Source organism: Mytilus trossulus, chromosome 14, assembly GCF_036588685.1.
Source record: "Mytilus trossulus isolate FHL-02 chromosome 14, PNRI_Mtr1.1.1.hap1, whole genome shotgun sequence".
NCBI lineage: Eukaryota > Metazoa > Mollusca > Bivalvia > Mytilida > Mytilidae > Mytilus > Mytilus trossulus.
The window spans coordinates 30,340,327-30,353,213 of NC_086386.1; the positions used below are offsets into that span (position 1 = coordinate 30,340,327).

The window sequence follows — 12,887 nt, forward strand, 5'->3', positions numbered from 1 at the left end:
AATTATATCATGGCTTATGTGTTAAGTAGTTCATATAGCTTGGTAGCTAAATTAAAACGTGGGCTTGGTTGGGGTTTAGAGAAAATAGAAAAATGGGCCAAAAATATATTGAACAGAGAAAATTAGTTTAGGAAAAAGATTTGTAAAATATGGAACGTTTATGACGCCAGATTGACATGTATACTTGTGATCAAAATTACATTTCACAATTAAATTAAAACAACCTTTATAGCTTGTTGTTCGGTGTGATCCAAGGCTCCGTGTTGAAGGCCGTAACTTGACCTATAATGGTTTACTTTTATAAATTGTTATTTGGATGGAGAGTTGTCTCATTAATTTGGCACTCATACCACATCTTCCTATATCTATTGATAGCATTGATTAATTTTGAAATTTTTGTTTTCATTTTGAAATCTCCTATTAAACTAGTCCTCTTATTAGATGATACATACTGAATATAAAAAAAATTATCCTCTTTCAGTCAAAACCATTTGTCCAAGATGTGACCTCGCCGCATACTGACAAACGTACAGATGGCGTCATAGAGATTGATGGTAAATTATACGAGGGGTATTGTATAGAACTAATACAACAAGTAAAGGAACGATACCTAATAGAACACAAAACGGACTTTAACTTTAAGTTTCATTTTGTGAAAGACAACGAATTTGGGAAATGCCAGAAAGATTTTACATGGAATGGTATGGTCGGTGAATTGATTCGAAATGTAAGTAAGCGTAGGATAAACACAATTGGAATATGTGTACGTTTACAATATGTTAACGCATTTCAATGATATTCATTCTGTCATATATTAAGGAATATTTTTGTACAAAAAAAAATGCAAAATAGAACAAAATGACTTTTTTTTTCTTTTTTTTTAAATTTTCAGAAAATGAACATATCAATGATATGTCACTTGATAATAAGTGCTGAGCTGACTACTAGGTACATGTAGGTGATAGCCTCGTGAACAAAAATTCAAACATCGGCATCGACACAATAAACAACTCATCAAATATACCAGCCTTACAATTTGTTTTAGAGCATCGTTTTGTCTTCATACTACTGATCAGTTGATCTCGAATCAAAACAATTTAACCCAGTTTATTATGTTGGATATCAGAGTAGCAATATCACTGTGTGGCAATAAACTTCACAATACAAGACAGAGACAACAAAATCAAACACTTAACAAACACCTTAAATTTAGTAAATAGTTCATAACATTCCAGTAAATCAAGATAAGACGAAAATGTAAAACATTAAGCATGCATGTGACCCTTATACATCTTTCTTGAAGACAGCTCGTCTTTAATTAGCGGTTAAATTTTATTATTGTAAAAAATTATCATCATTAAAATTTCAGATTGTTCGTTCAATCATCTAATTGTCTTTCAATAATAAAGAGTTTTGGATTTGTTTTCTACTTCTTTTAATTTCAATGTCATTTGACAAACATTACAAGTAGGTAGCGTTAACGTCCTGTTACCATTAACCTAGAGTCATAAGTGAAAACGAACTCTTTTCATTTCAGGAAACAGACTTAGCCTTGTCATCACTCACAATCACAGAAGACAGACAAAGAGTTGTTGATTTTACAACTCCTTTTATGCAAATGGGCATTAGTATAATGATTAAGAAACCAGATAAACAAAAGCCAGGCGTTTTCTCTTTCATGGATCCTTTAGATGTTAAAGTATGGATATGTGTAATGGTCGGCTTCCTTGCAGTCAGTCTTGTTTTATTCTTTGTCGGACGATGGAGCCCATATGAATGGAGAGAAATCCTAAATTCAAGAGATCAATCGAATGCATTTACTTTTTCTAACACTTTATGGTTTGCTTTGGGGGCATTAATGCAGCAGGGATCTGATATATTCCCAAGGTTGGTCTCGATATATCAGATGGTTATACATGCGTATAAACATAATCAGCTCCATATTGTCTGTATATATAGATGCATATAAATATGAATATGTTTATATATGTCTTCCCTTTTTATCATATCACTCTTAATAATGTTGTAACAAAGCATGACATGAATGTCATTATCTTTTATATTTGAGATTATTGTCGTTTTTTATGCATGTATTGATGCTCTTGATGAAGAATATCTTTTTGAATAATGTTATTTAACTATTTCTACATATTTTACAGTAATATGTATCATAAATCACTTCGAATTCTGTATAAATTATTTTTGTTCATAAGCCGTTCAATGAATCACTTTTTAAATCTCATACATTTCACCAGAATTGCATGTTTTTGTCATTTTGATATTAAAAGCTTGATAAAAAAAACACTCACTGTACATACATTTGAAATATTGTGCCAGACATAAGTTCACGTTAAGTTTTGCAATTCTTTACTTCTAATTAAATTATGTATGCATATGTTGCATGTGTATGAATCTGGTTTTTACTACACACAGTAAAAGGAATGGTAATTGATTTCACATTTAATTTTCCAGAATAAGTTAAGATGCGCAAGTGGTATGCAATCATCTTTTGTAGACCTCTAAATTTTTACATCACTTCCAACAATTTCCATGCACTTTTTATTGCACATTTTAACTGTTAATCACATACACTTTTTCAAGTTTTATAATTCCCAACAATCACACCGCAATCTCATCCTAATAGACAACATGGATGTATAATTAAAGGCAAAAAAGGCAGGGTTGTACCTCTCTGTTCACCAATTAACCCCTCTTCTCCCATGTAAGCCAATGGTATCCCTAGTGCATTTTTAATCGGATAACACTAATAACTGAATATGACTTTATATACTAACTCAAGAAATATACTGACATTGTATTTGTATCGTAACAGACCCATTAATCAAACACAATAACTATGCAAAAAATGCATGTTATATAAGTTCATATGAAAAATCTGACATCCAAGATTTGAAGCCTTTGAAGTCTTCTTCGAATTCTTGAAGAAAATAATAAATTCCCTGCTAAAATATGAATCTGTGTGATGATTTTTTTATTTATTAAAATGAATATTTTGCAAAAGATTTCATGAGCTAATTAAAAGAAGCAATTCTACGTGTGATGTTTGCATAAAACGAAGAAATTGAAAACCCTTCTAAAATAGAAATCTGGACTTTCGGTTTAAAACAAATGAGATTATATTTAACTAAAATACTTTGAACAATATTTTTTTGAGAACTTATCCTATCCATGATTATTAATTTTTTTTTAAAGATAAACTAAATGTAAAGAAAAGTAGCAAATATGTATCATTCTTGTTATCAACATAATTTACATGTTTTCCTCATTTTGAATGAGATCATTTTGCTCATACCGGGTTTCTATGTCTCATCAGTGATGCTATAAATAACCCGGAAGCACTACACACCCAGAACCTTTAAAACTGTATCTAAGATATTGATCTTGCCTTTGCCAAATAAAACCAACCTTGGGCAAATATCAAAGTCTGGATGCATATCATAACGAATAATGCAAACACTTATTTCTGTTTGTGTTTAAACGACACAATAACATGGTAAGTATTATGTTAACAGTTTATAAAAAGGTTCACGGGATGATTCATTTATTTCTGTCCTTTTTCCTCTTCATTTTTGTGTGCCTATAATACTCTATTGTTTCATAATTTAGTACCACTTTATTCTTTATTCTTTGTTTTTTTGGTCTATTTTATTCTGTTCTTTCTTTATTATTTCCTATCTCTTGGTCCATTAGTATGTTCTATTCTGTTAACCCCATCCGGACCCTCATTTGAACCATGCATGTTTAATGTAAAGATATGGTTTAGTTTTAAATACTATACATGCTTTTCAATAGACTTAGTATTTCTGAAGGACTTTTGTTTTCTTTCGAATATTCTTGCATCTTTAACTTATTTTATATTATTGTACTATGAGGGAAAATGTTTACATGTATGTAAATGCCTAATCTTTTTTCTATTTCTGTGTTGCAGGTCCATTTCCGGTCGAGTAGTTGGAAGTGCATGGTGGTTTTTTACACTTATTCTTATATCTTCATACACTGCTAATTTAGCAGCTTTTCTAACTATTGAACGATTACTGACACCTATTCGAGGTGCTGATGATTTAGTAGGTCAGACTAAAATAAAGTATGGTGCATACAAAGGTGGTGCTACTGAGAAATTCTTTGAGGTATGAATCTTTAACTATGATTTTGCTTGGCATATATCAAAATGAATAATGTTAATAATTTATGTATAGAGGGCAACTGTTGAAAAATGGTAAGGGTATGTGCTTACATAAACCATAGTGTGTCTGTACCAAGTTATATTACCTTTGTTTTGTCTTAAATTGTACAGGCTTATGGTATAGATATTCGAAAGAAGGATTTCACGTTTCATCGGTTTTAAATCAATAAGATGTTGTACTAACCTTGTTGAACGTATTTATCGCATCGACGACTTTCAAATAAAAGGTACTACATACACGGTTAAGTCGGCCTCAAATATTGACTAACATCTAGAAATTACCAGTTCTAGTTGGTTCTAGAATAGAGCCTTCCGATAAATAAGATGATTTAAGCTTTCCCATGTTAATTTTTACTCTATATATATAATCCCATTTGGTTTGATAATCCAGGGCTTAGATTTATAATATCCAGGTAGAGTCATCCTTAGGCTTATCTTTTTTGTGTAGACGTTTCGTAATGCTTAGTCCTTGGTCATAAGTCGATGTATTAGAAGCCCTTTGTTTGTCTTTTCGTCATAATTTTGCCATGACATTGTTTGGTGCTCTCCGACATGTGAATATTGATTGTTCCTTTAATAATGTTGCCTTTTATTACATTTTTTGGTAAAATTATTTTTGTTTTATTATCTTTTGACTTTTTACACTGTATTATTATCTGTTTAATATCTTGTTTGTTAACTTTCGGAACGAGCACTGTTCTCCTTGTATTAGATGTGAAAGAAAAAATCTCGAATTTCATTGAAATTGATAACTATAAACAATAAGGACAATAGTAGTAGACCGCTGTTCCCAAGTCATAAATCGATTTAGAGAAAACAAAACTGGGTCACAAACTAAAACTGAGATAAACACATCAACTATAATAGGAAAATAACAGAAACATTGAAGTGCAAAAAAAAAAAAAAAAACACCAGACAATGCAACATACATGGAAACGAATTTGTGATTATATGTTTTTTTCAGCAATCAAAAGTTACAACTTTTTCTAATATGTGGAAATACATGCTTGCTAACTACGACAGTGTAATGGTAGACAAGGATGAAGTAGGTGTTCAAAAAGTAAGAGATTCAAAACACGACTATGCCTATCTGTTAGAATCACCAAGGAATCAGTATGAAAACCAGAAGAAACCGTGCAATACAATGAAGGTTGGAGAAAACTTGGTCAACAAAGGATATGGGATATCTACACAATTTGAACTTTCCGAACTCAGGTTTTTATAATTTCTTTGTTGTCATTTTGTTACTATTAAGATCAATCCAGAAAGGCACTTCCAAAGCATGTATTTTATAAGTATTGTTTTTATTGAGACAAATTATTGAAATTTAAAATAAGTTTTGTATAGAAACAAACAATTATTTTGTTAGGTTATTTTTGTTAGGTTATCTAAGTTTTTTTCTCGCTCTTTCCCGTTTGAGATCGAGATCGAGCAATGTAAACATACTGTTGTAAGACTAAACATTATATCTTCACATTATTAACTTCAGAAAGAATCTGACTTTGGTCATATTAAAGTTGAATCAAGAAGGCGTGATGTACAGATTGGAACAACGCTGGTGGTATGACAAAGGTGAATGTGGCTCAGACACAAAGGTATGTCAGAAGTGGAAGTTTTATTTTAGGTCAACGTACTTATATTTTTAAAATAGGGTTATATGCAGCCATTTGTCGTATTGTTAAAAACTGTTTATCCATTTGTCAGTCTGATTCAAATCAGCCCCTACTATCCACTTGCGTTTGTAGGCCTACTAATCAGACTTTCTTTTTGTGTGTATCAATTGAGCTACATAAAAAAATACATTAATGTATATTGTAAGAATTTCTTTTCTCAAATTTTTTTATGATTATTTCCAACCATAACTGTAAGACCGAGTCACTATATGTATTTATTTCATAACCAAATATGCTGTAATGTTTTGCATCTATTTATTAAACCATGTGTAAGGGAGATAATTACAATTTACTTTATTATATTGGGGAATAACAAATCATTTCAGAATTACCGGTACTAAGACGGCATTTAATTAATGATGATGTTTACTTTTTGAGGTAACGGAATTGAGAAATTCCCAATGTATAGAAAAAAGTAAAATCACAAAAGTATCGAACTTCGAGTGAAATTCAAAACTGAAAGTCCCTAACCATATGGCAAAATCAAAAGCTCAAACCATTCAAACGAATGAATAACAACTGTCATGGGAAATGATTCAATCCCTCTCAGGTTTTTTTTACTGAAAATAAGTAGTAATGACCGCTTACTTGGTTTAATGAAGTAACTACACTTGTTACTTTTAATAGATATAGGAAGATGTGGTGTGAGTTCCAACGAGACAACTCTCCATCCAAATAACAATTTAAAAATTAAACCATTATAGGTTAAAGTACGGCCTTCAACACGGAGCCTTGGCTCACACCGAACAACAAGCTATAAAGGGACCCAAAATTACTAGTGTTAAACCATTCAAACGGGAAAACCAACGGTCTAATCTATATAAACAAAACAAGAAATTTAAGTCTGTATTTCATTTTGTGTCCAAGTTCTTAAGACCCCAACCGGCTGGAAAATAGTTAAAATTGAAACATTTTTTGTTTTTATCATTCAAACTATCATTTGTATATTCTTTGTTTATTTGGTTTATCTTATTAGATATTTTATTTACATTCTAAATTCTTTTTTATATTATTTATGATTCTGTTTTGTATCAATAGGTTTATTGTCGTTATTCTTCGTCTGCAATAAATAAGTAAAATAAGTACACAGTCATGTGCATGATATCAATCACAAAATACAATTTGAACAAAAGGAGTTATTGAAATAGTAACAAAATTGAACAGCTGACTGGAGACATGTTAATTTAACGTAAGGCCTCTTTATCAATATTGGAGTTTATTACTTAGAATATTAATGGAAAAAATGTCTGAGTTAACCGTTTGAAGCATTCGTAGAATATCAATAATGAGTTAACTATTTGAGGCATCCTCCAGTCGGCTATAAGGTAGTTTTGAAAAATAAATGTGTGTTGTCATTTTGTTTGTGTATGTATTGTTTGTTTGAATGTAGTATTGTGTGCCTTGTTTTAAGTAGAGGGCTAACATAGGTTTTGCCTGTTGCCAAATCCAATTCAATTTATTTGCGTAGAAATACAGTTTAAACCGATGAAGTAAAAAAAAACGTATATATTTCAGGATAATACGAAAAGTGCATTGACTTTGAGTAATGTGTCTGGTATATTCCATATCCTAATTGGTGGATTAGTGATATCAATGTGTGTTGCTCTATTTGAGTTTATTATTCACAGCATTAGAAAGAAACATAAACAAGTGAGTTCTTGTCATATTTTAATACACAATAATTTGTTTCAAGATTTAAAATGACTGTATAGAAAACTTATACATTAGATTGTGAAAATACTAATAATTTGAATTATTTAATGAATTAGCTTATCTTTACGTCAATTTCATTTTTCTAGAATGTGGATGATAGCTTCTTATATTAACATACAATAAAACTGCAACTGATAAATAAAATTTCACGACTTTTCTCTTCTGTTCGTACTGATGACCTCTACAGCATTTACTTTTACATAATAGCCATAGCAACTTCGAATAGTTTTCATGTACATTACTTTTAAATTCTATACATTTTGTTGAATATGCATGTATTTAGAATAAACATTCAAATTACAATGTACATGCATTCTTAATTTGGTTATTATTTTAATTTTCAAATGATATCATAACTGTTTTATGTGATTAGATATTTATTTTTAGAGATATAAATCTACAGTAAAATCAACAGTTAAAATAGAGAAGAAAAATCCACTGGAAGTTTTAAAGGCTGCAGGGTACTCAGAAATTGATAATTCTGGGGTAAGTTCAAATGAATAAAAACTGAATTTATTTATTGATAAAGATTTACAAAATGATTGTGTAAAAAGATTTTGAAGAAAAAAAGTCGGCAATCAATTTATCAAAAGAAGCTAGACACTATCGTAATGAAAAGACAAAAATAAAACAAATATGGCATATGCAGTGATGCTCTATTGACTTGTAGTGACTACAGATAGAGAAATATCTTGTGTATCTGTTGACCATACATTTAACGGTGTTTATAAGTACGTGATATTGTCGACTTAGTAACCAACGAATGATGATGATAATTGCACAGGTAGTACAAAAACGTCTTCCTAAAACATTCACAATATCAATTTTAGTGCTAAAATGCGCATTTAGGCAGTTGAAATATTTTCAGTCGTTCAAGGCCAAAATATTTGAAATTTCAAAATCTAGTAAAGCTGATAAACACAGAAAGACCAAGGGTAAATCGAAACAAGAACAAGGAATCCGTGCTATGCATGATAAAAATGCATTCCTTAATTAAAAGTGCTTTTTGTCATAAGCTACTAATTCTTGTAACCCATTTGAGGACTTGAATATTTGAGCATTGTTACAGCTTGTTTAATAGAGTCTACCGTATAGCAGGTTATTTTCGCGTGGTGTAAATTTTCGCTTATTTTCGCGGATACAACAAAATCGCCAAAATTAATTTCGCCAATTTTAAAGTTCACATGCAAAGGGTATTAATAAAAAAAAATTAATCCGCCAAAATAATAACCGACAAAATATTTCGTATACCTTATTCAATGCAAATCGCGAAATTTTACACCCGCGAAAATTACCATCTATACGGTATTATCCGCATAAGAAAAGACGATTGTCCTGTAAACTCGACCAGTCTCGCCCCTGCTGGGGATTCTCTTATATTTTTTTTGATTCCTTCATTTGTCTCTTCTAAATCAATTTTCAAAATTTGAACCTACAGTCTACTGGTACTTAATTATTAATAAGTACAATTTATAGTACAATTGTTTCATTATTGCATGATTTAAAAGATACTTTGTGCTATGAAAATAATTTTGAAATTAAGAAATGTGACAACTTCATGCATACTTCTGAGTTCTTTCTTGCTTTGGCTTTGCCTTTGGTCCTTTGTTATATTTTATCTTCTATGTTTGTATGTTGTTTTGGATTTTTAAACATTAGAGCCGGATGAATCAAATGAAGGGAAATCATTCGTCGAAAAAAAATGGTGCAGTCAATTTGATACCGTATTCAGTTTTTTTCATTAATCAATTATGTAAAAGAGGGGCGAAAGATACCAGAGGGACAGTCAAACTCATAGATCGAAAATAAATTGACTACGCCAAGGCTTAAAAATTAAAAGACAAACAGACAAATAATAGTACACAAGACACAACACAGAAAACTAAAGAATAATCAACACAAACCCCACCAAAAACTGAGGGTATCTCAGGTAAATGTATTATAAAATTGAACATGATTGGCTGATTTGACATGAATAATTTGTTGGCCATGATGCTATCAGGCCTTTTTACTTGTCTCTCCAAGCTTTTGGTATAGAACCTAGCTGTTGAAGATTAGTCCTGAAATTCTCGTTTTTTGCAAACGCATCATCAGAAGCATGCGGTTATATTATTAATTGGTAGATATATAAAACGTAAAAATTGGAAATTATAATAGATGTCGATTCTGTTAAAAAATAAAACTCTGTTTGTGTGTATTTGGGTCATTTCTATTGGTACACATTCACACATATTATAATTTACACAACATACAAGGTTTGCAGTTTCAACATTATATTTCTCCTTCCATTTATTGAGGAGTATGAGTAAACCGTAAAACTATGAATCTGAAATGTTAAAGGCAGTTCCATAGTCATCATTTATTTATTATTCGTGCGTAGGAACAGACATATCACAGAAAATTATCATAGATACATATGTTTTTATCAGATAGTATGTTGTTTTATTTTTATTTCAGTATGCCCAAGGACCACCTGATTATGATCATCTAAAGACGTTCGGTGATGGAGCAACGTACAGATCTGAAGGGGACGAAGCATTTTTTTCTTGATTTATGATTATTTTGCAGGACGCGAGATTTTTTAAAAATGTTTTCGTATATCAACTTCCAACAACAGTTGCATGTTGTTTGCATTGTTGTTATTTTTTTCTTTTCAATCGTATAAAATATATAAATAACACTTATAGCTGAAATTGTACATACAATAGTTCTTTTTGAATTGCAAAGTGTATGCATATTGCCATTTAAAAAAAGAAATAGAGGATATTTATATGTTCAGTCAATGTATACATGATACTTTTAAGAGACGCAAAAGGAAATAGTTATAAGTAGTTTTTAAAAAAGATATGTTAAATGAGAAAACTATTATGTGTTCAAGTCAATAAATATTTATTTAATATATCTTTATTACAGATTATGTGTTAATCCTTTAATTCATCGATATTTTTCATCGATATTTTTATTATTCAAAAGACTAAGGTTTCATACTAAATGATGCATGTACACAGATAACAAGTCACATATCAAGAGAATTTTTCCTAATAAAACAAAGTTTGCAATGGAGTTGGCCTTTGTGATTTAACTAGAACATTTTATCATTTTGTAATTAGTTTTACTAACAGACATGTAATTTTCATCACTTCTGCGTTTCTGTTTTATGTACAATCGTAAAATGTCTTGACTGAGCGTTTACGTAAACAAAGGAATTAAAAATCGATTTTATAATAAGAACGGTTTTATTTCTTCCGCCTAAATGTCAATCAACTTGAATTTATAGAGACAAACGGATTTAGCAGTCCCTATGTGAAAGATCTCTTTATATTGTCGTCATTAAAATGAAACATGCTTTCGTATAATATTTGCTCATTACATTTTGTATAATGGAACTGGTACTAACATATGTAGATGAGCGTGATGATTTGAGTAAAATTTCGTTCCTATACATTTGTTTTTTCTCGTCTTTTTGTATTCATATTCTTATTGCGTATGTCTAGAAACCCCTATATTTTTTGCGATTTAGTACTTGTTTGGTTTAACGAACATTCCTTATATTGGTAAAGTTAGCCTGTCTTTGGGTTGTTATGCGCAACTACGATAGTAGAAGACATTATGTTTTCTTGTCCGTACTTTTCTGTCAGTCTATCTGTGCATCTGTTTGCAAGTAGCTATATAGGTTAAGATAGGGGTTATAGTTTTCAACTTATCTTCTCATGCCTTTTTTTTTATTTTAACCTTGATTAGTATATAACTATTGCATTTATTACATTTCAACATCGGTACTACTGTTACATCTAATTTACCATTGAAGTTGTCACATCAACTGGTAAACCACGTCTTTGCGGTCACATCTTTGAGTTTGGTACACCATGAAGTTGCTGTCGCATAAGCCAGTTCACGTGTTCATTATGATTTTATCTTTTGACGGTTTTGGCGAAGGATTCGAGATTTACATTTTTTGTTTATGTGCGGGTAGTCGCAAGTTGATAAAAGGTTCACTTTTCGTCCAGTTCTGAAGAATTACCCTGCTTTATATTCTAAACACAAGACCACATATAGTAATGCTTCTATGTTCATTTGTCTTGTGGCGTTTACTTTATAATAAATCAGACTGTCGTATGTTAAAACCTAATTTACAATTTACATGTGATGCTTTCTCCCCTGTCTACGTACTGCTTTCAATATCAACAACTCCTAGCATTCTTCTCATTTTTATTTGTAAATGAGATTTGTTCATTTTTAGAAACGTTAAATAAATCAAAATACAATTCCGGTATCCACGCCTCGCTAACACCAGGATCTTACAACTGTTTTACTTTCTGTTCAGTCAATTATTTTTCAAGGCAATGACATTCTTGTTTTCAATATTTTAACCGTAGCATTATTACCAAAACCATAGGATCTTATAGGGTTTTAAAACAAAAATAGCATGGAGCGCTGTTAATTACTTGTAATCAAAGAAAGCGCGCTTAAAAGATTTCTTCTCTTTCTTCTAAAATACTTTATTTCTTTGTAGCAACATTCCAGCAGCGCCTGCATACGTAGTATATATCTGTCAATTGATATTTCATATCATGATTTCCTTGATAGAGAATTGATGCTCATATGGAAGCTATTAAACCAAAAGTTCCAAATGGTGAAGTGGAAATCGTCCCTTCGTAAATTTTACGGACGCATTCATGAGTTGGTTCACCGCTATGGAAAAACCGTTTCACAGATGATCTCGGATATGTTCCTTATGTCATAACTACAATACCCTTCCCTGTGACCTACCGAATTAGACTATTTACCGGATTTGCAATAACATAAGCAACACGACGGGTGCCACATGTGGAGCAGGACTTGCCTACCTTTCCGGAGCACCTGAGAACACCCCCAGTTTTTGGTGGGGTTCGTGATGCTTAGTCTTCAGTTTTCTAGTTTGTGTCTTGTGTACTTTTATTTGTCTGTTTGTCTTTTTATTTTTAGCCATGGCGTTGTCAGTTTAGTATACATCTATGAGGTTGACTGTCCCTCTGGTATCTTTCTCTTTTACTATACCCATATGAAAAATTATTGAATAGTATAATTCGCTTCAGTTGAATTTGCATCTGAATTAATTAAATTGTCGACCAATACTGACTGGGAAGTTCTTAGTCAACTCACATGATGAACAATGTAGAATTGTATACAGGTTTAAGTTACATAGAGATTAATGCATGGCTTTTTCCATATCGACTCGGGTATCATTCCGAGACCCCCATATCAGCCCGAGATGTAATCGAGGTGCTGATATGGGTCTCGGGATGATACCCGGGCCG

General features: G+C 31.3%; 1 protein-coding gene across 2 annotated transcripts in view; it reads left to right on the plus strand.

The window, feature by feature from the left end:
* The window catches only part of LOC134697018 (glutamate receptor-like), a 35,981-nt gene extending 24,987 nt beyond the window's left edge, over nt 1–10,994 (plus strand). For both annotated transcript variants that reach the window (XM_063559024.1, XM_063559025.1), the window contains exons 10-17: nt 482–727; nt 1,538–1,887; nt 3,950–4,148; nt 5,169–5,419; nt 5,694–5,799; nt 7,393–7,527; nt 7,978–8,076; nt 10,048–10,994. In XM_063559024.1, coding sequence (XP_063415094.1) covers nt 482–727; nt 1,538–1,887; nt 3,950–4,148; nt 5,169–5,419; nt 5,694–5,799; nt 7,393–7,527; nt 7,978–8,076; nt 10,048–10,140 — 1,479 coding nt within the window. In that variant the 3' untranslated portion in view covers nt 10,141–10,994. The remainder of the gene's footprint in view (nt 1–481; nt 728–1,537; nt 1,888–3,949; nt 4,149–5,168; nt 5,420–5,693; nt 5,800–7,392; nt 7,528–7,977; nt 8,077–10,047) is intronic.
* The last annotated feature ends 1,893 nt before the right edge of the window (nt 10,995–12,887 follow it).